The sequence below is a fragment of the Cibotium barometz genome, chromosome 32 (genome assembly GCF_041138505.1).
Source record: "Cibotium barometz isolate CiBa-2024 chromosome 32, ASM4113850v1, whole genome shotgun sequence".
Taxonomy (NCBI): Eukaryota; Viridiplantae; Streptophyta; class Polypodiopsida; order Cyatheales; family Cibotiaceae; genus Cibotium; species Cibotium barometz.
Genome location: NC_141077.1, coordinates 12,652,376 through 12,676,133, shown reverse-complemented (window position 1 = coordinate 12,676,133; position 23,758 = coordinate 12,652,376). Strand labels below are relative to the sequence as shown.

Below are 23,758 nucleotides of genomic sequence, written 5' to 3'. Positions count from 1 at the left end.
ATACTTGGCCATACATAACCTTCCTGCAATACCTTATGCAAGGTGATCTTTGAGGCAAAATGTCCACCGCATGCTCCTTCATGGTTTTCCTTAAGAATTTTGTAGATTTCTTCCTTCGAAGGTACCCGTCGCATTATCAAATCAATTCCCTTCAAATACAAAGCATCACCAACCATCACATACCTTGCAGCTTTCCTGATGAAACCATATCTTTTTGATTTTTCAATACCATTAGGAATCATCCCTGTCAACAAAAACTCTTCAACATCCTGTAAATTCTCCCTGCCACAATAAAATGATGCATGAGCTTTAAGAACAAAAACTTCACCAATCATTCCCTGGGCTGCTTCATGAGCCTCCTCATTATGGCCTCGATCCACATGCTTTAAACTCCAAGCTTCAAATTCCTTCAACAGACCTTTAATCTTAAAACACATTTCTTTGAGTAACATATTCTTTGACTTCCAAACTCCCAATACCTGTTTTACCACAAGCAATTCATCTCCTCGAATGCGAATCCTGTGTACACCATGCTTCAAGCATATTTGCAATCCAACTTCCAGAGTCAGATATTCTGCTTCATTGTTGCTATGTGCATCCACCTTAACACCCTTCTTAAAAACAAGGCAACCCTGTGGATCATAAAGCACCAAATCTCCTGAGGCTGCATCATGACTTTTCCTGTAAGAACCATCAAAATATAATAAGTGTGCATTCACCAACTCAGCCGCATCTTCAACTGGCTTCTTGATGGTCTCCTCCTTTATAAGAAGAGGACTCTCCTTATATGTCAGTAGATCAGCTAAGGTAGCCCTGGTACTCTCTTCCACCAAGAATGAGAAAGTAAATTCCTGCAACTCAATCACCCACTTCATCATAGCCTTAGATAAATTTGTGCCATTTATCAACTGAGGCAAAAAAGTGTAGCTCGTCAAAAACACAAAGGGGCGAGGCAGCAAGTAATGGCGGAACCACCTACATGCATACATCACACTAACCATAACAAGTTCCACTTCTGATAACAACCTTTCTCTGGCAAGTTTTACTCTGCTAGCATAGTAGACTGGTTGCATATAATGTGATTCTTTCCCCTTCTGTACCAACATAGCTCGACATAAAATACCTATTCCCAATTAGGCGCCTGCATTGTAGGAATAGCTCCCAACACCTCTTTCACTTTTTGGAAAACAACCTCACACTCCTCCGTCCAATGCAAAGGATCATGTTTTGCTGCTTGCTGCAAAGGATATAACAACTGTGAAGATAGAGAGATGAATCGAGCCATATACTTCACCTTTTGCACAAAAGTAGCCAGTTGCCTTGTATTCTTTGGTGTAGGAAGAAGAAGAAGAGACTTGACTTTATCAGGATCTGGATCAATACCATTCTCTGAAATAACATGGCCCAAGAGCTTCACCCTCGGTTGAGCTAAAAAACACTTTTTTGGATTTAATTGACCACCACACTCATCATAACGCTGAAAAACTGTAGCCAGCTTATCACAATGCTCTTGCCTGGAGCTGTATATACAAAAATCATCAATAAAATCCTTCACAAATTTGTTCAAAAAAGGAGATAATACCCAATTTGCCCTTCTTTGATAATAGGTTGGTCCATTCATCAATCCAAAAGGAAGAACTTTGTAGCAGAAACACCCCCACGGTGTAATGAAAGTCGTCTTGCGCTGATCTTCTTCTGCAATCTTTAACTGGAAATAACCTGAATACCCATCACAAACACTATACCTTTCATACCCAGCTACAGTATCCAAGATCTCATCCAAAAAAGGTAGGGGGTAAGAATCCTTCTTTGTAGCAGCATTCAAAGGCTTGAAATCCACACATATACGCCACCTGCCATCTTTCTTTGGACTCACCACTGTAGGACTTACCCACTCAGCTGTATCCACTGGTGTAATGAAACCTGCACTCAACAGCTTATCAACTTCCTCTCTCAGGGCCTGCATTTGTTCTCGTCCCATCCTGCGAAGCTTCTGCCTAATTGTTTTTACTCCTTCTTTCAATTCAATCCTCAGATCTGGCCCTTTAAATCCTCGAATCTCCTTATAAGAGGTGATAAACAATTCTGGAAAATGAGACAGCATATTAACATATCTAACCTTTTCTCCACTCGAGAGATCCGGACTCAGCATTCCTTCAATCAGCTCCTGCTTCTTCTTCACTTCTATCTTTGGTTGCATTAATTCCTCGATCACTTCATATGACCCCATAGTATCTTCTCCCTTAGCACCCACTTCATGCACTTCTTTATCTTCATCACCTTGTTGCTCTGATATTAGGAAGGCCACATCTGCCTCTTCTCCACTAGAAGCAGTAGTTGATGAATCCATCTCTGATTCAGAAGTACTGGTGGTAGTTTCCTCTTCACTCGAATCCTGTGGTCTCTCCCACACATCATTCAAAGATCTCATCTCAAAGGATTTTTTATTACCCTGCTTATTATGCAAAGAAATGGTCCCATACCTCCAGTCCTGTACTGCACCCACCACTCGCAACGAGGGTCGTCCAAGAATAATTGGAAAAGCACCAAGACCCGCAGGCATGACATGAAAATCTACAGTAGCTTTGACATTAAAAGCTTCAATTTCCAATTCCTTTATCATACCAAGACATTTTACCTTTTGATGATTAGCCATCCTGATTCGAAAACCAGAAACCCCAGACACCCTCAAGCCTGACTGCTCCACACATGATTGGGTAATCACACAGATTTGAGCTCCTCCATCTATATAGGCCTGACCAAGGTTCCTACCTTTACTCCACACCTCCACAATAGGGCAAATATCTGGAAGCTCTTCTAAAGATAGTACTTTGACTGACCTCTTCTCTGACTCCTTTTCCATTGGATTCACAAGTCTCTTCCATTGCCTTCTCAATTTTGGCACCATCTCTACCAACTGCCCAAAAGTGATGTTGGCCTTCCTGTTCACCAAATCAGATTTCAAATCATAGCTGGTTTGCCCATCCCCCAGTGGGAAGTCTGACACCTGGAACCTTCTATGAAGCTTCCGTTTCCTTTTGGCTTTCACATCTTCTCCTTCCTGCTGCTTCCCCTTCTTATGGCTGGGTCCAGCCACCCCTTTTCCTTCTCTTTCATCTGTTGTGCGCTTGCCAACAGGCATCACATCCCCTTCTTCTCTCACCTGAACATTCTCCAGAGTAACAACATTCATGACCTTTGCCTTCCCCTTCTCCTCAGCTGTGATTCCACTGGGGCCTGCTTGATCCCTGATATCAATACCATAATCATTTGACCTGTCAGGTAACTGTGAAGGTAGTGGGTACATATCACCACCCATACGCTGAGGCTTATCACAATCTGTACTCAGATGACCAAGCTCACCACAGTTCCAGCATGTAGGGATGAAACGACGGCCCCTACCGCGACCACGTCCATACCCTGCTTGTCCATCTCCCCCTTCAGGATTATTGCCACGGCCTCTACCACGTCCACCACCTGTACTTCCCATTAAATTTAAGCTCAAATTCTTCATAAGATCAACCATCTGTTTCATATTCTGTCGCAATCCCTCATCAGAACCTGCAGGAACCAAAGGTACTCCTTGACTAGCTTGTGGCACCATATGCATAGCTTGGGCTTCAGTGGGCTTCATCCTCTCAATCACTGCATTCATGTGTGTAGCCTCCACTCTACGAATCTCCGGCTGTGCTACAACTGGAATCATCCCTAGCTGATTCATCCGCTGTAATTTCCAGTCTTTTGATTTAGCAATTTTCACCGCATCCTCATAAGACCTGGGCTTCTTCAATTCCACTTTCCAGCGAATACTCCTCTTAAGCCCGGCTACAAACTTGTTTTTCTTCATCATGTCAGGGGATACCTGATCTTCCCCTAAAGCCCTGCATAGAGTTTCCCATAGCAAAGAAAATTTCTTCATATAATCATCTAATGATTCAAACTCACCTTGTGTCAGAGCTTGCACCTCATGCCAAACCTTGTCGGGGTCTTCTACCTTCTTGAACCTGTTGCTAAGTGCTGTCTTTAATCCATTCTCAGTCATATCAAGATGTGGAACAGCAACCCTCAATGACTCCTCATAAGTCCTGTACCAGAACCTTGCATCCCCTTTCAAACAAATGCTTAGTAGCCGCAACACCTGTACCGACTCATTAATATGGTTGCTTATGCATGCAACCTCCATTCTTTCCAGGAAATCTGCCACATCCTCATTAGGGCTACCATAAAACTCTGGGTAAGACATCATTTTAACCCCCAAACTTCACCTCAAAACCCAAGGAAAACCTTCCCTGAAACTCTCAACACCTAGGGCCTACACCCTGGTAAACTCAAGAAAATAGCAGAGCTATCCTCAGTCAGACAATGCTAGAGCAACTCCTCAGTGGGGGCACCAGAAAGATGTGAGGCAGCTTAAGAACACAAGAAGGCCACTATAGCTCGCCGACTCACCACCTTCGGAACACTCACAAGCACAAGGGGCACCACCAGCTTCTCTAGCTGGAAAGAAAAAAAAATCTCTCTCTCTCTCTCTCTCTCTCTCTCTACCACCCAGAGATACCCAAAGAAAGGCAGTTTCAACAGCTCACATATCTCATTATCAAAGCCTTTTATCTGTCAGCAAAGCTAAACCACTCACATATCATCAACACAAACCCTATTGTCCATTTACAAGGGGTCACATATATTTTATCAATTTATAAGCTTCAACCCACTCTTCCTCCCTTTATATCACACACTCACAGCAAACAACTCACACACACACTGCCCAAAGCTTCTCTTGGTCTCACACCAGAAGTATCGAAACAAGGCAGCTACTACTTCTCTTCCTCTGCAGCCAGTCTCGGTGTCGTCCAGCTTCTAACGACTGCCAGTCTCATCTGCACCACCAGCTCGTCTTTCTCCCACTGCCCAGGCGACGTTGCTTACTCGCCAACCACTACCACGTACAGAGGCTGCTACCACAACCTGTTCTCTAGGATCACCTAGAGGCCTGCAGCCCTTTAGCTATCACTCGCCAGTCCTTGGTCTTCCAGGCGGCACAACTTGCCTTGCCTCTCACTCGCCAACCTCTGGCTCTGCCTCTCTCTTGCCAGCCTCAGAACACACACAAGTCGGCCTCTCTTTTTTATGTCTGCAGCGCCTGAGGGAGAGAGTCCACTTTCCGGACCCGGGCTCTACCAAACACGGCAGATTCACCAACGCTGGCCTCTGCAGCGCTTCCACACAATCACCTGGCCTTCTCTGTTTTTATACCCCCGACTCCTCAGCTCCAAGCGGCCATCTTCTTTTCCAGCATGCAGCAGCTTCAGCACCTCTGATATCTGCAACGCCTCAGCAAAGCGCTTCACACGCACAAGGCGGCCAGCTCTCAGTCCACCCACACGGCTTCCTCTGGCTTTCGAGCGCTTATCACCTTCTCTTGCGGCTGCGCTTATTTCACACTGTCTCTTCACTCGACCCCCTGGTCGGTGCCATACAGAATCACCAGCGCTCCTCCTCCACCAGCCACCGTATCAACGAGGCTCTTCTCTTCCAGCGCTTGCAGCAAAACGATTCTCCACTTATATTCCCGGCGGCCCCTACTCATCTACTCCTTCGAAGCGGCTACAGTCGTGAGCTCCTTTTCTCTAGCTCTCCCTCATGAACACCCAGGCGCCTTTTTTTCAGAGCCCCCCCCCCCCGGTCCTCTTGCTTCGCTCGCTTCTTCGTTTTCTCCACCAGCTTCTAGACGACGCCAACCTTCGAAATGCTGGCAGCCTACAACACCCCCACGTGGCCCTTATAGGGTGGCCACATAACATATGTATTATTTATTTTTTTTAAAGCCTCAAAGCCACCAAATGATGGCCACCCACTAATGCTAAAAGACTCTCCTTCTCCTTTCTTCAAATCATTACACCGCACCCATAACCTCCAAAATAAATGCGAGAGCTGCCCACAGCCTCGTCATCAGCATCATCAACTTACCAATCATGAGTTGCCATTCAGTCTTGGTGCCATGCATTTAGTAACCACCCGCTCACCATATGCTGCAATAAACTTCCAGATCTCCAGCATTTGTTTCCTTAAAAAAAACACGTGCATATACCAGCTCACAACAAAACCACTCAGCCTGTACATTTGCCAGGGCATTCAGGGCAAAGTTTTATTGCACACCACGCATCCCATATGTACACGGGCTCAAAACACCTTTACAGAAAAAAACCTGACAGCGGGCATAGACGGGGAATAGTCACAATCTGTCCTGGTGCGGAGTCGTGTCAAGTGGGGTGGATCTTGCCCTCCATGTACTGCCACTCCACCTGAGCGCGAGAGTATGCATACTCCGTGCTCTATCAATCACAATGGAGGTATCTGTAAGAAGGGGGGAGAGGTACTGCGAGAGAGGTATGCATGAACACAAAAAGTAGCACCTCCAAGCTGGAGGTCACCATCTCCCCTCCCTGGTCTCGGTGTGCTGATCCACCAAGCTCCATCCTGGCCAAAGGCCATAGATGAGTAAGAACGTTTGTGGTCCGGAAATCCTGTAGATGATGCAATAGCTCAACTGCCTGATCCTGTATGGTAGCAGCCATCGACTCTGAATCCCACTCTGTCTCGGGGGCTGTGCTGAAGGGGAAAGAGAAGATCATCGCGCCATTATCTGGCGTAGAGGGTCTAGAGTGGTGGAAGACCACACATACCCGAATAGGGGCTATGGTCTCCTCCAAACTGTCTGTCCGTTTCGTCGGAAGACACCAGAAGAAACTACAATCCACAGGCTGCTGCAAGATCTTGGGGGGCCCGCCTGGAGACTTAGGTGGGAGAGCCCTCACTGGTGAGGCCGCAATGGTCATCTCCACCGGCTCTGAGAAAGGATGAATTAGGGGGTGAACGGTACTCGCTGGCTGTCTCCTCTCCGGGTCGGGGGCTAAGGGGGGCCGACGGGAATGCTCTGGAGAGGCGGAAGGGGCAGGGGGATTGTAGGCACGGAGAAAGAGGAAGGGGCAGATGGAGTGACTGCGGGAAGAGTCGGAGGTGAGGGTGGGAGAGGGGGGGGAGGAAGCGAGGGGGAGTGGGAAGGCGGAGAGGTTGGAGAGGGATGCTGCTGAGAGGTATCCATCGGAGAGGAAGGCTGAGAGGTCGGAGAGGGATGCTGCTGAGAGGTATCCATCGGAGAGGAAGGCTCGACGAAGCGAGGGTGGGGTCAACTTGCCCCACTGGGCACTGAAGGCCAGAGGAGAAGTCGCGATGAGGAATCGGCCGCCACCTCGGGGGGGCGGGGGGACCCTCTCCGTGACTGGAGGGGGCCTGCCGTCTGCGGCGGATGGGTGCTATGATAAGTGCTCGAAACGGTTCTCTGACAGAACCGAATCCTCCTGCATGTTGCCAGCCTGGCGCGCACGGTGGTGACACTTAGCTTTGGTAGTGACTGGGGCGGGGGCCAACCGTCCGCCAGTCTCCGGCTGATGGGTCCTCCATGGTCGGAACCTGGTGCTCCGCGGCCTAGGAACTTACTCCTCCCTGGGCCCCTTGATGAGGATCTGAGTGGGAAGTAGGAGGGGGAACCACCGGGGGTAGTCGCCTAGTCTGACACCGAGGGAAAACTTTGGCCAAATGACCCATCTATCTGCAAATAAAGCATTGGCTTGGAAGGTTGGAATACTCCACTCGCTGCATAATGGGATCGCCTCGAAGACTGGGAATAGATATCATGTGAGGCTCAGAATCCGGTGAGGCAATACAAATGCGGAGAGATGGAATCCCCGCTGCTCGTGCGAGGGCCGAGGCAGCGGTGGGGGGGGGGGGGTTCTATCACTCTCCCAATGGCACCACCAATCACTGGGAGAAGAGGAAGGTATTCCTTCTTGAGGCCTGGAAAGCAGACTGTCATGGGAAAGCCTGAAACTCTAGCTAATGGGTCAGATATCGGGTCGAAGCCGTATTGCCACCGTGCAAAGAAGGCTTGGGCCGTACGCAAGGCAATGCGGCTTAGCTGCATGACAAGATCAGACGCCGCTGGTGAGTCCAACTCAACGTGGTAGTAGCCTCGTCCCAAAGGATGAATATCTGCAATCTTTGCTAGTGCACCTAGGAGGCTAGCCTGAAGAAGATCTCTGAGTTGGCCATGCCCGGGGCGGCTACCGACAATCTTGCATACCAGAGTGGAGGCCTCTAGGGATGCGACAGTCATAGCGAGAAGTTGCAGGTCCGCTTTGGAAAACGAAAGGCAGGTAACGGCAGCCTTGGTCATGGGAGACGGAGCGGCCGCCATGGAGTCCTCCTGGGGGCGAAGACCATAGAGGCCGAAACTTGCCGAGACAAAGAAGAAATACCCACAACCTGAGGGCGCTGCCGGAGGAACAAGGATGGGCTAGAGATGGCAGAGAAGAGAGGAAAGGAAGGGGCGGAGGGCGCAGAAAGGAAAAGAAAAGAAAAAAAAAACAAAGAAAAAAGAAAGAGAAAGAAAAAGAAAAAAGAAAGAGAAAGGCGGCGAAGGGAAAGGGGCAGAAAAATAAAAAAGCAGCGAAGGGCAAGCTAAGGGAGAGGGGGGTCGCTGAACTAAACGGAGAGGGTGGTGGTGGACAAGAAGAGAAGAGAGGGGGGAGGGTCGGCGCTGAGAGGGGGGGGGGTGGGGCACAGCTGTGAAGAAGGAAGGGGCAAGAGCAGCAGGCGAAGGGGGGGGCGAAGCGCAGGCCGAACCATGGGAGGGGGGGGGGGAGGGGAAGAGCTACGGCTGAGATTGGTCCTAGCTACTTTAATCCCAAGTCCCATTACAAATATTTGTTAGGGAAACCACTAAACATTAAAGTCTCAAGGCTGAGCGACATACCATGTGTGCATGTAGGTCCATAATGCACATACCTGTGTTTGCCTTGCTATCTTACAACTTTAAATAGCAGGTAGTCGTGCATCTAGTAATGGCTCCTCATTGGTCCAATCTGCATTCTCTAGCCTCTCTCATGGGAATAAGGTTTCTGGACCATTATGTCAATGTATACCATTACCATGCAATGTGACAAAGATTCCAAGACTTTACGGATGGGCCGATCTCCGAAATTATCCCCTAGATACTGCAGACCATTTTGGGTTAAACACCGGATTGGTTCAGTTTCACATATGAGCTAGACTTGCCTTCTCGTGTGAAAGTTCATCCCATATTTCATGTCAGTAGACTTAAGGAAGTACTGGGTGGAGCAGACCAGTTAATTACTCTTCAAGAAATTATAGATGTCGAGGATATGACATTGTGCCACATGAACCGGAAAAGATTCTTGGATTTCGTGAAAGACGATTGCGGCATACGCTACTCACAGAATACAAGATCAAGTGGAAGAATCGTGTTGAGGACGCTACATTGGAGACAGTGACTACCCTTCAGAGGGATTACCCTGAGTTTTTACTGAGCTCAGGAGTGAGCTCTTAGAAGAAGGCTTATTTGGCTAGGAGGCTTTCTTATTAGTGTACAGGTTTGCATGGTCATGATCCTTTAGAGGATCTTTTGTGGGGGTTTTTTTGGGGCCATAGGTTCTGTGTGAGCCATGTGGCTGATATACATTTTTACATATAGTATAAAACACCATTTCACGAAAAAAAGAAGGGGAGTTTCATGTGCACAGAGTGTATCTATCGTGTGCAGTAGGCACACAAGACTAGCTTTGAGGGTTGGGGTAGATTGGAGCCAGGCAGACGGATTGGCGAGTTGGGCTGGGGATGGATTGACGGGCGGGCACCCATGTGTGGACGCTTGGTCACCGGCCAAGAGCCTATAAAAGGGTGGCCAGGGTCAGTCAATTAGTCAGAGTCTCGTGAGACTATGCGAGAGCTCTGTGGTTGGAAGCTTGGATCTAGTGTAGATGTGCACCTGCTTCATGCACCCGAGGCCAGCAACAGTCTCGAGGCCCATGAGGGTAGTCTCATGGTGGTATGAGACGTCATGGGGTAGAGGCTGGTTGGTACGTCTAGCTAGTTAGCTTAGCTCGTGGCTCAGTGGGGATAGCCAGGACTTATGGGCTTTGCCATGGGTGTCGTGGCATGCAACTGTAAGTGCCGATTGTAAGTGGATTCACATATACTTTCAAGTTCATGCTTCATAACTCACACACTTGTATTCACATCTCAATTCCTAGTAATCAAGTGATGTGTGAGGGTACCTCGACATTTGGAGGAGAGACCGGGGGAGCATGTCTTGAATCCGCCTTGCCGTGAGTGCCTTAGAAAAGCGGTAAGGTGGAGGATTAGGTACTGGTGGTGAAGAAATGGTCCCGACTTGTGCCTAGTTTCGACCTCGGTGCAAGGGTGGGAAGGGCTTGGCTGGGAGATTGGCAAACTTCAACGCTCTACATCGACTTCTGAGTGTCTATTGTGGATGCATTTTATTGGGCAAGGATTTAGCAAGCAGGGGATTCAATATTGCAATTGATTTCAATTGATTTGATATTGAGATTTAGTTGCAAAAACAAAGGAGACGTCAAAATTTTTACGAAAAGCACTTATGCAAGGCACTTGAGGTTACATGTGGATGCCAAGTTACAAATTGATGAGATTCATGCCTTCAAATAAGGTCTAAGACATTGCCAATGCAAAAGGGAAGTGAGGACTGAATTGGAGAGAAGTTTGAGAGTTTTCTGCTGTGGCACTAAACCCTAATTCAGTCCAAGAGGGTTAGGACTGCTTTGAAGGTGTTTGCATAGCCTCATTCTACTCTTCAAGAGCTATGTTTGGAGCCCTCAAGTGTTCGATTCGGACTCCGTTTACTTTTCCAATTGGCAAGTCTACCCGCAAGACAAGAAGGCTGCCCAGTCAAGAACAGCACTTCATTTTGGAAAAGTGAGCATAGGGCTAGGTTCCCCATACCCTAAGCTTTCCATCTAGCCTTAGATCTCACCATTTGAACAGTGGAGCTATCTGCTACATCCATTTTTCCACTGGATACTCTGTTTTTGTAGAAATTAGGGTTTCTGGACTGAACCTTTTTTGACATCATAGCTGGATAGTATGCTCTTCTCTCATTTGGGCAAGCTAAGAACTTCAAGATTTGGACCCTGTTTACTTGGTCAAAGTGGCAAATTACTCACCGGTTGACTTACGCATTGACTGTGGTCAAAGTGATCATTCACGGGTGTTCTACAAATCATTGCCTCTCCATAGAGAGAGTACTTACGCATTGACCGTGGTCAAAGTGATCATTCATGGGTGTTCTACACATCATTGCCTCTCCATAGAGCTAAAGAACTCGTAAACAAGAGTTTGGGAACATATCCAACTTGAAATTGGTAATTTTTCAATGGCATTAAGTCAAAGGCTAAGGCTACTTTCAAGGAAGTAGTTGAGCATGAGGGTGGTGTTCCGGAAGCAAGGCAAGATGTTCAAGAGCATGTGCAAAGTAATGTTGAATTGCATCAAGGGTCGCACTTACCACAAGAGTCCATTGAGAATCTAGGGATGATGCAATGGATGGAGAATATGTACCTTGAGCAACAAAGGACTAACCTTGATTGACAAAGTACTATGAGCAAATTGGTACAACTTATAGAGAGCTTAGGCTAAAAATCTCAAGATGATGCAAGAAAGGAAAGATTCTTTAACCTCTTGGATCAAAGATTTGAAGCCATGGATCAAAATTTCAAAAAGGTTAATGACACCTTGCATGAAGAGTTTATTGAGATCAAGGAAGGGTTCACTAGCTTAAGGCAAGAATTGGACAATTGGAATACTTCTCCAACTTTGCAAGATCACGATTCTAATGACTTGGGTAGCCGTTTCATCAATGATTCGGGAGCAGGTCATGCTTATGATTTTTATGGATATTGGGATAGTGTAAATTTTGGTGGCAATGCATATGCCTATGATGACTATGTCTATGTCTAGGATTATCATGCCTATGATGACCGTGATGCCTATGACTATGATATTCATGGTAGTCATGATTTTTTGTTATGAAGGCATGTATGCTAATGAGGATTTAGCAAATGTATTTGGTATGCCAATGCATTAAGTTGATGCATATGGATCAAGTACGTCTATGCATGATTCTTCTTCAATGCATATGTGCAGTCAAAGATACCCTTCACCCTTGTCTATGAATGAGCTACATTGTCAAACACTCTTCTCTTCAAAAGGAGTGATTGGAGAAAGGCAATGCATAATGTTTGATGGTGAAGCTACTACAAGTGAAGCCAAGATAAGGAGGATCAATGTACGTGAATTATTGTTGCTGACTCTTGGCTTCCCTATTGCTTTGAGTGGGGATAGAAGACCTATTATACACTCATTGTTGCTAGATTTGGGCTTTGCCAAAAGCAATGGAGGATCTCCGATCACTTTTACATTTGACCAATGTATGGAGTGTGACTATGTGGGCCTTTATGCACATATTATGGGTGTTGAATTGGAGGGCATACTTGCTGTAATTTCTGGACAGCAAGAAGATGAAGATACTTGGTTGCTAATACTTTCTCGACAAGTCAGCAATGTGTCCGTGGTCAAAGGGGATACACAAGTTGAAAATGGTTATGATTGGACAGCTTTCATAAGTGCTTTGATTGAGGAATTTTCAGCTTATGACATGATGCCACGAGGTTATGAGAACAAGAAAGGGGGGCTGAATGGACAAACCAATCTACTATGCCAGCCGCCTCCTCACACCCACTAAACAAAACTACACCACAATTGAGTGGGAAGGCCTGGCTATAGTCTATGATTGCCAAACGTTCTGACACTATCTCTTGGGCTCCCACTTCATTGTCATCTCGGACCACCATGCTCTCAAGTATCTTCTCAATAAGCCCGAGGTGGCTAGTCGTGTTTGGCGGTGGTTGCTGCTCTTCCAAGAATTTGACTTTGAGATCCTCCTTTGATTGGGCAAACATCATGTCATGGCGGACCACCTTTTCCGCATCGACACTTGGGAGTGTGCAACGTTGATGATGACCTTCTTGATAGTGTCCTTTTCAAAGTCGATGCTGCCTCGGACTGGTATGGGGATGGCCTTGCTTTGCTTTCCACAAGACACTTTCCAGTTGGCGTTAGCCCCAAGGACAAGTGTCGGTTTTTGGTAAAGAGCCGACCCTTCCAAATTATGGCTGGCAAATTATAGCTGGCAAACTCTATAAGGCTGGTCATGATGGTGTTTTACGTAGGTGCGTTAGTCCTCATGAAGTACCCCACCTAGTCGAAGATGCCCTGTTCCAACATGACCTGTGGTAGCCTACCATGTTCAAAGATTCTATTCCATTTGCCAAATCTTGTGATACTTGCCAACGGTGCGGGCCCAAACCCACGTGTCAATCCCACCGGCCCCTCCAAATCTCCCTCACTTGGTCCCCTGGGTCTTGATTTCATGGGACCCATCAACCTAGTGGCACACTCGAGCCAGTGTAGACACGTTCTCGTCGCCACCGATAACGCAATCAAGTGGGCGGAAGCCCAAGCCACCGAGGATTGCATGGCTAACACGGTGGCGTGGTTCTTATAGGAACACATCCTTGTTTGCTTTGGTTGCCCCTTGGAAGTCACCAGAGGCTACCACTTCGTCAATGAATTCATCACCACCTTATTGAGTAACTATAAGATCTTCCACCGCAAGTCATGTGCTTATTACCCCCGGGCCAACGGGTAGGTGGAAAGCACCAACAAAGTGCTCTATCACTTACTCCGTGAGATGTGCCATCAAAACCCGAGTGACTGGTCAGAGGCCCTCCTCGCCACCTTGTGGGCTTACAGAACTGCCTTCAAAGTCACGACCCGCCATGGTCGCTTTTAGTTGCTCCATGGTTTGGAGTCCACTGGGTAGGGACCTCCCGCCAAGATGACACTACCCACAATGCTTCAGTGCTTCGTATTACCATCTTGGACGAAACTTGAGCATTGGCAAACCAGGATTTGGAAGTGGAATAAAACAGAAGGAAGGCATGGCATGACCACCATCTCAGGCAAATTGTAGTGTACCTGTAGAGCAGGGTTGGTTTCCCGGCATACTAACAGGTGGCTTTTATGTGGAGAGTATGTTTGGAGTCCTTGATGCTCACAGCACAATATAGAAGACACTAGGGAACAGAACACAACACAAGATTGCAAATACAATAGAACATGCCAAACTAACCCTCTCGACCCCGAGGAACCCTTGGAGATGGCCAGCCAGAGGTCGTGGTCCCCACTCCAAGCGTGACGAGTTCCACTTTCGACCTTGTCCTCAATCTCTCGGCTCCAAAATATGAGCAAATCATCATGAGTAGGAATCCTGTACTTAAGCCTAATCTTATGTGCCAAGCCCTCTTGCAGATCACTACATTCAACCCCACCACTCTAATCCAAGCAGAGGATTATATAACAGGAGCACAACTAGCTACTTTACCATACCCTTTAGTGGGAGATAGGCTCGATGCATGAGAGCTGGGTCTCAAGGCTTGCCAACCTGTGGCTTCTTGATTTGCTCAAGATATGCATAGTTACATTCATGATCACCCACGCTTACAAGCGATGGAGGGGGGAGCATTCAGTAGTGTCACTAGGGAGGTTGTGAGAAAATACCTATAGATGTTGAAGGCCAGGTTGTGGTCGACAACTTTGGTATCGAGGTGAGCCTACAGATTACCATTCCTTGCCATGAAGGAATATGTTAAAATATATAGAGCATGTCCACGGCACCTTTGTGTTGAGCCATTATTTATGCCAATCAAACAAAGGTTTACTCCTAGGGAATTCCATGAAAGGGGTGCTCGTGATTCCCACTTTGTCTATAAGTTCCTTCACTTTAAGCATATCCTCTTCAATACTCTCAGCCAGCAACGATAGTTCATGCTAACCACAGTGAATGCATGGAAGGTGATCCCTGTTATCCAACGATAGTGGCCAATGTGCGGCTCCTCAAATTGATCATCCTTCTGATTGATATTTAAGATGCTTATGTTCACAACTACAACCATGAGGGGTTGCGCTTCGACCTCCAAATAGTTCTATAACGGGTCCACCAACCCCCCGCCTCGACTCGTCCGACATTCCCACCCCCTTGTCGACTCATCTAGACCCCGACCCCCCTCCTGACTTGAACAACCCCACCCACCCCCTCACAACTCTTCCCCCTCTCTGGACTCACCCAAACCTACCCTCTCGAATCAGACAACCCCAACCCCCCCCTCTCGAATTGGACATCCGGCAGCCATCCCTTTCCTCTCGCCCTGTATTCCTTTTCCCTCTCCTGATCGTGGACAGACCCTCTTAACGACTCGCCCCAAACCTCTCTACTCGACCCTTTTCTCCTCCCGAATTGCCCACAAACCACCCCCCCCCCCCCCCCCCCCCCCCTTCTCTTCCGATTTGCCCAATCAACTCCTTCTGACTCACCCATCTATCTTCCCTCACGACTTGCCCAATCCTTACCCCCCTCTTGGCGCGGTTTCCCCCAACCTCACACCCCAGATCCCACCCCATCCCACGACTCCGACCATACCCCCAGCCAACTGCCTTATTTTATATTTTTTCTCTTCTCCCCACTACCTGCTCACCACTCCCAAGTTTTTTTTACACAACCCATCTTCCAGAGAAGCGCTTTCGATTCCATCCGCAATCCACCACACCCCGTGTGCAAGCCTTTACCTCAATCCACCCAACTCCGACTTGCCGCCTTTCAATCATCTCAATTGCTCCAGCTCTCTCTTCCTCTCTGTGCCCTGGCCCTAGCCCCAACCTCCCTGCTGCTACCGCCCCCTGCTGCTACCACCCCCTGTTCTCCCCCCCACCGATTTTCCAACCAGTCTCCCTACTCGCCCACACTGTTTCCCTCGCCCTTCCTCTATTACAAAAAAAAAAAACACGAGAAAAAAAAGGCAAAAGAAAACAAGAGCACAGCTTGAGCGCCTGGTTTCCTTCTTTAGTTTTTTTTGTCATTCATATCCCTTCTCAGCCCATCATGGCCGACGAGTTACCTAACAACCCTGTGACATACCAGCACTTCATAGTCTGCTTCCTCTAACCGGTGCCGCCATCTTCTTCCTCCCAAGTGCCACCTCTCATTTAGTTACCTCCTCCTGCACACAAGTCTCTGCGACAACACCTTCGGTGGCCATGGAAGTTGCCTCTACAGCACTGTTCTACTGTACCACTGTCTCCACCTCTTGTATCGGCCGATCAGCCACACTGGCTCCATAGGTAACTTTTTCCACCCCCTCTTTGATCCTTTGATTCCTCCTCATCCAGATCCTCTTCCGATAGCGAGTATATTCCATTTGATGATGAGGCGGTAATGTCCACTTCTAGCCCACCCCCTCCACCACCTGTTTGCCACCACGGGACGAAAATGAATGGGTACTCTCGAAACTAATAAGAAGGGTAAACAGGTTACCTTAGTAGTACCGCTTGCATGGAGATTATGTTGACACTTTTCTGTGTCGTATAAGGATTGATTACTCTTTGAACCTTTCTGAACATGCGTCGGTTTGGTCAGGTTTGTACTTTGATATGCCTCTTGAAGAGTATTCTTTACCCATTAAACGGCTTCTACTGTTGAAGAATTCCTATCTCTTGCATGCACTGTTTCAGGATATGACTGTTGATGTCATTGACACATTACAAGTTGAAATGTATGAGAACATAGACATTGCATGGTATCATTTTTTCCCCGTATGCAAACGGTTATTATTGAATATGGCAAGTGGTACTTGTGCAACACATATATCAACTAAGTATATGCAGTTTCTAGAGGAGACCAGTCATACTCGCATGCTATCCTAGCAAGAGGAGGATCATATTGTCTATGCAAAGCATGCATTGGCTCTCAATGACTATTGGACATTACAGAAATGGCACGCCAAAAACCCTTTTTGGATAAGGGTTTCTCATCTAAATCTTTTTTTAAAAGATTGCATGTTTCAAGACAAAAACAATGTATATCTAGAGTGACGAAAGAGAATGGCAATTGGACACATGACATACACCAGCTAGAGCATGATTGTGTTATGTATTTTCAACACGTTTTTGCAACACCACTAAAGATGACTCTTGATATTCGTAGGGCTTGGTAGGAGCTTTTGTCTCATGTTTTCAACATTGTAGATATGAATGAAGCGGTTGATTTGGAGTCCATATTTTCAGTTATGAAATTGAATAGGGCAGTAAAGGCGCTTGGTAAATGGAAGACTCCAGGATGGGATGGATTGATGGTGGAGTTCTTTTTGCAGTTTTGGCCTATGCTTGAAGAGTCACTTTTGCTTATGATCAATGAGGATTGGAATTTTGGCATCATGCCTTTTGCTTGGTAGGAGGAACTGATAAGATTGGTGCCAAAAAAGGATTTGTGTCAAAAACTTTCTGATTGGCGCCCTATTACCTTGATGCTAGTGATCTATAAATTGATCACTAATCGCCGCAAAAAGATCTTAAATAGGAGTTTGCATCTAGCGCAATATGGTTTTGTGTCTCATAGACAAATAACAAATAACATTGCTAATGTCTATGTTTTTTTTTCAGAAAGAGACTTCATGAGAAAAAACATACACAATCACAGCTATAAGCCGGAAAAGAATAGAATCACCCCAATATGTAAGGTGATTTCAACCACTGAGGAGCATCATGATGCCATGTAAGACTTGTGGTACTAGAGGAAAAGAAGATGCCATGGTCCCACTTCCGCATAAATATCACGCGCTTCGCTTACGCAGAACGAGAGGGCCCCTGAATGCGAGCCCAAGTAGCCATAAGAGTATGGATGATATCACCCCATATAGTACTAATGCACTGAGACTCAAAAGTCTGGACACCCTCAATAGCGTCCGTGCATCTACCTCTCCAGATCTGTGGTACTAGAGGAAAAGAAGATGCCATGGTCCCACTCCCGCATAAATATCACGTGCTTCGCTTACGCAGAACGAGAGGGCCCCTGAATGTGAGCCCAAGTAGCCATAAGCGTATGGATGATATCACCCCATATAGTACTAATGCACTGAGACTCAAAAGTCTGGACACCCTCAATAGCCTCCTTGCATCTACCTCTCCAGATCTGCCATGCTGTAATACTGGCAACAATCTCCCAATTGAAGTCAATCCTTTGTCTGGGAGGTGTATAATTAGAGTGAGGAACATCCTGCAATAAACCATGCTGGTGGGCAATACCTCTACGAATGAAAATAACAGAATCTGTACCACTGTCCTCGTAAAAAAAAGTTGCGGATGGGACTGGGAGAGCCAAGCAACTACCCCCCAAGTCACATGCATGGCTCCGCCACTCAATTTGCCCAAAAGTTGGGCTACAGAATCCCAAATCTGTTGTGCAGTGCCGCATCCCCATAAACAATGTTGTACAGTCTCAGAATCTGCCGCGCACCTAGGACAGGAAGGTGCTACACCAAAAACTGATCTCCACTGATTGGTGGGGAGACCACCATGTAAGAATAACCAAAAGAAATGAGAGATCTGGCTCCTTCTGTATGAGTGCCAAAGTCTATGCCAATATCTGCGCTATGTCACTGGAGAAATATCATAGCTCTCCCAATGAGGCTTGAGAGTAGGGATCCTATGCATCTATCGAGTGAGGAGATGCCTGGCATTCCGGACAGTGAAACTGAAAAAAAAAGGAAGGCTTTTCAAAGGATCAAAGGCATCGATCCACTCCCACTCTCCTGGATCCCATTGAAGATATTTGATAGGACTGCCACCATATAACCACAAACACCACGAGCCATGAGTCACTATTTGAGGATAAGGGTCAATGAACCAATGCTTCCCATAATGACGAACAATCCTCACTGGACTAAGCCTAGTATTTGGGATGATCTCCTCCATACTACATCTCCTCAATCTCCCTCTAGGCATGATAGAGTAAATGATGCAGTCTGTAGCCTCCTGGCCCGGGAGAGCAATGACCTGTAGAGGTATGCATATCCTCGAAAAAACTCCATGCCAACTCGGATGATAGTCTCCATGAAAGGTCCCAGAAAGCCACTCATGCAGAATAGCTGCATCAATCTGATCAATACGAATGCGAGAGCCCCTAAGATGCTGAATGGATGCAGCTCTCCGATCCTCCAGAAGACTCTTAAAGGTCTTCCAAGCAAGAACTGTGTATGCACATCTCCCATCTTGACCATTGCATATAACGAGATGCACCGAGTGGCCAACTAGTCTCATCCCTAATGAGCTCGTTCCACATAATAGGTTGTTGGTCAGCCTCATCCAAAGACGTAGGAAGCCTTTGTCGCAAAAAAGATCTCATGCTTCTCCATGCTATGACAATGGCTACAATAAGAGGGGAAGATGGTGCCTTGATATCAGCCTTTGTGAACAAAAAACGTGTGCTGGGCGTCCAATCTCTCCTGACCCTGGGTGTACATCTGGAAATCTGAGACAAGAAAGCGAATGTCTATGTTGGCATAGTATATGCAAAATATACTAAGCAGGATGTGATCTTATTGCAAGTTGATATTGCTAAGGATTTTGATACAATCCAATGGGATTACATTGCAGAAATCATGGCAAAGTTAGGCTTCAGTCCAAAAATGCGGAAACAAAATTCAATGGTTGTATCGAGACAACACTGCCAGATGCATTTTGGGAAAAGGCTTATTCTCTCTCTGTGTTCTGTATAGATCTATTCGACAAGGCTGCTCTCTCAGTGCCTTGCTCTGTGCTATTATTTCTTGACATATCAATAAGCTCACTGAGGTTTGTAGATTATGTGGGCTTCGTCTCCCTGATGGTCACCTTTTGGTTACTCGGGCATATGCTAATGACTTTTTCTTGTTTCCTAAGAATACGCAATTGGACCTGCAATGCCTCATGAACACCTTGCACATGTTTGGAATAGCAACAGGTCCTTTTATCAATTTTAAAAAATCAAAACTATTGCCTCTTGGTGAAGCTCAATGGCAAGGTATTCTTTGGCTTGGGGAAATCATATCGCCTGCATAACATGTCAGTCATTTGGGATATCCTTTGGGGTGGAACTTTCACCTCGTGATGCTACAGATTAGGTACTACAAAAACTTATGATTGAATTGGAAACTCTCTACTTGGACACTTCATGTAAAATTGAGAATAGTTCAATTGATTTTAATGGCTTACATTCTGTTTTTTCTCTCTTCTGGCATGGTCTTAAAACCAAATCTCTTGTTTTATGACAAAAAGGATTGAGATCTTTTGGCAAAATTCTCATTATAATAAGGCCTTGCGTCCCCTTAACTATGAGTTCATATGCTTGCCAAAAATGCATGGAGGACTTAACATTAAAATATGCATTATCACGTTCTTGCACACAAAGCCACCTTGCTTCTCACTTTTCTCGTGCGCAACAACAGCCCTGGACGCTTATGACTGCAGCTCTTTGCTTTAATATGAACACGGATGCATTTGGAAAATGGCAACTAAGCTCTTATGTCTCTCGTCTCCTTGCAGGCAAGAAGCTTGTTCTACAATATATTTAGTGGTCACATAGACCTCCTAAGGCTGCCAATACTTTGAGACTAGAAAGTGTCTTTTGGAGCCATGCATTCCGTACTCCTTTGGCTCTCCGTTCCTCACGGGGGAGCTTACTTTCTTTCTACAAAAGGCATTCGGGTTTGCGAAGATGTTGTTGATGCTAAAGGAAAAGTTATGTCCTTTCCTTGAGCTCAAAGTCATTGGCAATTGGGTATGCACTACAGACCTTTATGGTACATGTTACAGGAAACAATTGCAGACTTTTAACTCCACTTTAGGTTGTTCCGGATGGTGAAAGTACAGAGGATTGGATTTTTCTATGTAGGGAAGATTCTAGACCTTATTCTAGTTTCTCTTTCTCTCAGGTTTCAGTTGCTTTGATCTACAAGTTGATTATTCATGTGCCTTGGCTTGTCGATCGAGTTAATAAGATTTGGCTTCTCACTAAGAAAACATCTTGGTGGAAACAAAACCTGAAGAAAATCTGGCATAGTAAATTGCCACTCAAATCTAGATTATTTTGATGATGATGCTTGTTGGGAGTGCCCCTAATTAGAGAATTTCTTGAAAAAAGACACAGTTGCTATGAAATGCCCTTCTTGTCATTGAATAAAGGAAATAGTGATGCATCTTATTTGGTCTTGTCTAGAGACCAAAAGTTTGCTTAAAGTAAATTTCACATTCTCTTAAACTCAGATTCCTAGAGTATTTCTTCTCTTGATTTTCTTGGCTTTTTGGTAGGTGGCCTTGTGGATTGGATCATGCACGGCCCTTTCTAATCTGGACTAGATATTGGGCTTTGTGGACAATACGGCATGCAAGAAATCATTTGGTTTTTCATTCCATAAGGATTGCATGCTATCACTACTTTTCCTTGCGTCAGCCTTTGTTTGATAGCATCCATCTGCATCAGATCGATGATTGCCAATTGGCTTTGCAGTATATGGAGTGCATCGTTTACACTCTTTTGACCACCGGAGCCTACAATAGTGGATCTTCTAAAGCTGTGTAGACAAAACACAATATATTTATGAGAAAGTGGAAGGGTGGCATCTCCACTCGTACGGGGCTTTTATGGCAGCATAGTGCCCTTGATTCATTGATATCTCTCTACCTTTGGGCTTGAGATGTCCCTCTGTATGATTTTATTTTTGACTTAGTAGAATTCTTTTTTAAGACCACCTTGCAATAGGATCTCTCTAACACAAGGAAGATCCAAGCATAGATTTGTGGGCATATAATAGATACTAGAGCTGGCCCAATGTATGAAGTGGCTGATCTTCAATCAATACTAAAGATCTCATATATTCCACAGAAGTTTTGGATATTGGAGTTGTATTCTACTTACCGACATAATTACAGAATCGATATGTGGTTTTTGCAGATGGAGAGTGTGAAGAGTATGGACATTACATGTGACACAGATACATTTATGGATGATGGCGGAGGCACACTGACTGATGCAGATGAGAAGAATCTTTTTGATAGGGCTTGTGAATCTTATTTTGAAAAAAGAAGCTTGGTAGCTCATCAGATTGGCTCCTATAATCAGTTCGTAGATGAAGACATTCATAAAACATTTGCAGATGCTCCTCCCTTCAGCATTAGACCCAATAATGGCAAGCAGAGTACACAAGCTGATGGTATGCTGGAATCTGCTCAAATCAGCTTTGGGCCCATAGCAATGCATAGGCCAGAATGGACAGATCAGCAAGGGAATGTTTTGAAGATGCTCCCAACAGAAGCACGGCTTCGAAAAATGACATACAATGCATCCATTTATGCAGATATCAATGTGAAGGTTTCTTTTGAACATTTCCTTTCTTTCAATACATCATCTTTGCCCTTACTTTCGTTGTAGAAACAATACACTTGTTTTACTTTCAGTTCTGATGTTTCATGTCACACATCAGAGAAACCAATTTATGCAAATGTAATGCCAATATGATTATGTATGTATGAATTGTCTGAAGGTTTAGGGTCATATCCAAAATGGATCATCGCTTGCTGATGTCATGCTTATAAACTAGGACGATTTCATGATGATGTAGTTGCATCAAGGTCATGGAAGCGTAAGCATGTTGATGTAAGCATGCTTGTGTAAGCAGTGACTTGTGAAACATTGTAGCAGGAGGCTTTACCTCCTTAATAATAAAAGTGTAAGTGGGTTTATTTTCCACTCATTATTCTAATTTAGTTTTAGCCTCTATAAGAGCCTCCTCTTTTTTTTTAAAAAAAAAAAAAGGGAAAAAAGATCCTTATATTAGTTACAAACTTGATTGCAAATGGGAAGCGAGAGTCAAGAAGAAAAAGGGGAGGATGCTCTTCTCTTCCGGCTGGCTGCTCTAGGAGGAGAAGGCTATCTCATATAGTGGGGGGAGGGGGAAACAACCACGCAGGTGGTCTATAGTGCCAAGTGGGTTTGCCACCACTGTCAATAAGAAAGGGACCATGACGCCATATCCTCAGGAAGGCATCCTGGCACTTCTGCATGTGGTTTGAGCCACCGCTTCCCCCATTGACCATGGAGGGTATGAATGATATTGAGCCAAATGCTTTGGATGGATTCCGTTGGCGAGGTGAGGGTGCCTTCGATGGCTTTGTTGCATAGAGCTCTCCAAATATGCTATGTAGCAATACTGCTTTGCAATCTCCCATCTCTCATGAAAACTTCGAGTGCAGTGACCTGTGGTGGAACTGGAACTGGCATTGCAAAAATATGAAGGTGAGAGACTTGAAGGGCTAGTCCCCTACCCTCCCGATATGACATGATGACTGTGGCCTAAGCGGCCCAAGCAATTGTGCCCCATGTAACAATGCAGGAGGGTGCTCGATCCATAGTGAAGATGTGTAGGATCTGCTGCCAAACCTGCTAAGCCTTCTGGCAATCGCAAATACAATGATGCTGGGACTGGCCACACTATGGGAAAAATGCTGGTCTAATGTCACAAATACGGAAGCATGTGCACAGAAAACCTTATCCCATACATAACATCATGGCATCATACATAGCATCTGAGAACATCATCATTATACTTTGACACAACTGAAACAACAATATGAAAACTTGCACAAAAACACAGCACTACGGGTTGAAGTTGGGCCAACCTCCCCCCCGAGGTATCTTTATTACCAACTAAGTGTTCCAGTACAAGAGAACGGGTGCCAGAGAGTAAACACTCTTCAAAATGGCACCAGATACATTCAGAATAAGATGAAACAAATCAAACAATCGCCTAAGTCCTCAAACTCAAGCTTCCTTTCCTGGGCAAGAAATTTGTGCTGATGCTTTGTGGAAAATCCGATGCTGTGAGCTCTTTGTAGTTACGGAGAGAGCACCGCGAGCTCCCCAAACCCTGAATCGCTTCTT

At 45.8% G+C, this 23,758-nt stretch overlaps 1 protein-coding gene across 2 annotated transcripts in view; it reads left to right on the top strand.

The window, feature by feature from the left end:
• Nucleotides 1-23,758, top strand: part of LOC147619835 (DNA-directed RNA polymerases IV and V subunit 2-like) — a 114,189-nt gene that overhangs the window by 12,115 nt on the left and 78,316 nt on the right. Inside the window, exon 2 of one of the 2 annotated variants that reach the window (XM_086825679.1) lies at nt 21,773-22,189. In XM_086825679.1, the coding sequence (XP_086681805.1) occupies nt 21,773-22,189 (417 nt within the window). Of the gene's footprint in view, nt 1-21,400; nt 22,190-23,758 lie in introns of those variants that run through there. The other variant, XM_086825678.1, reaches the window with a different exon arrangement.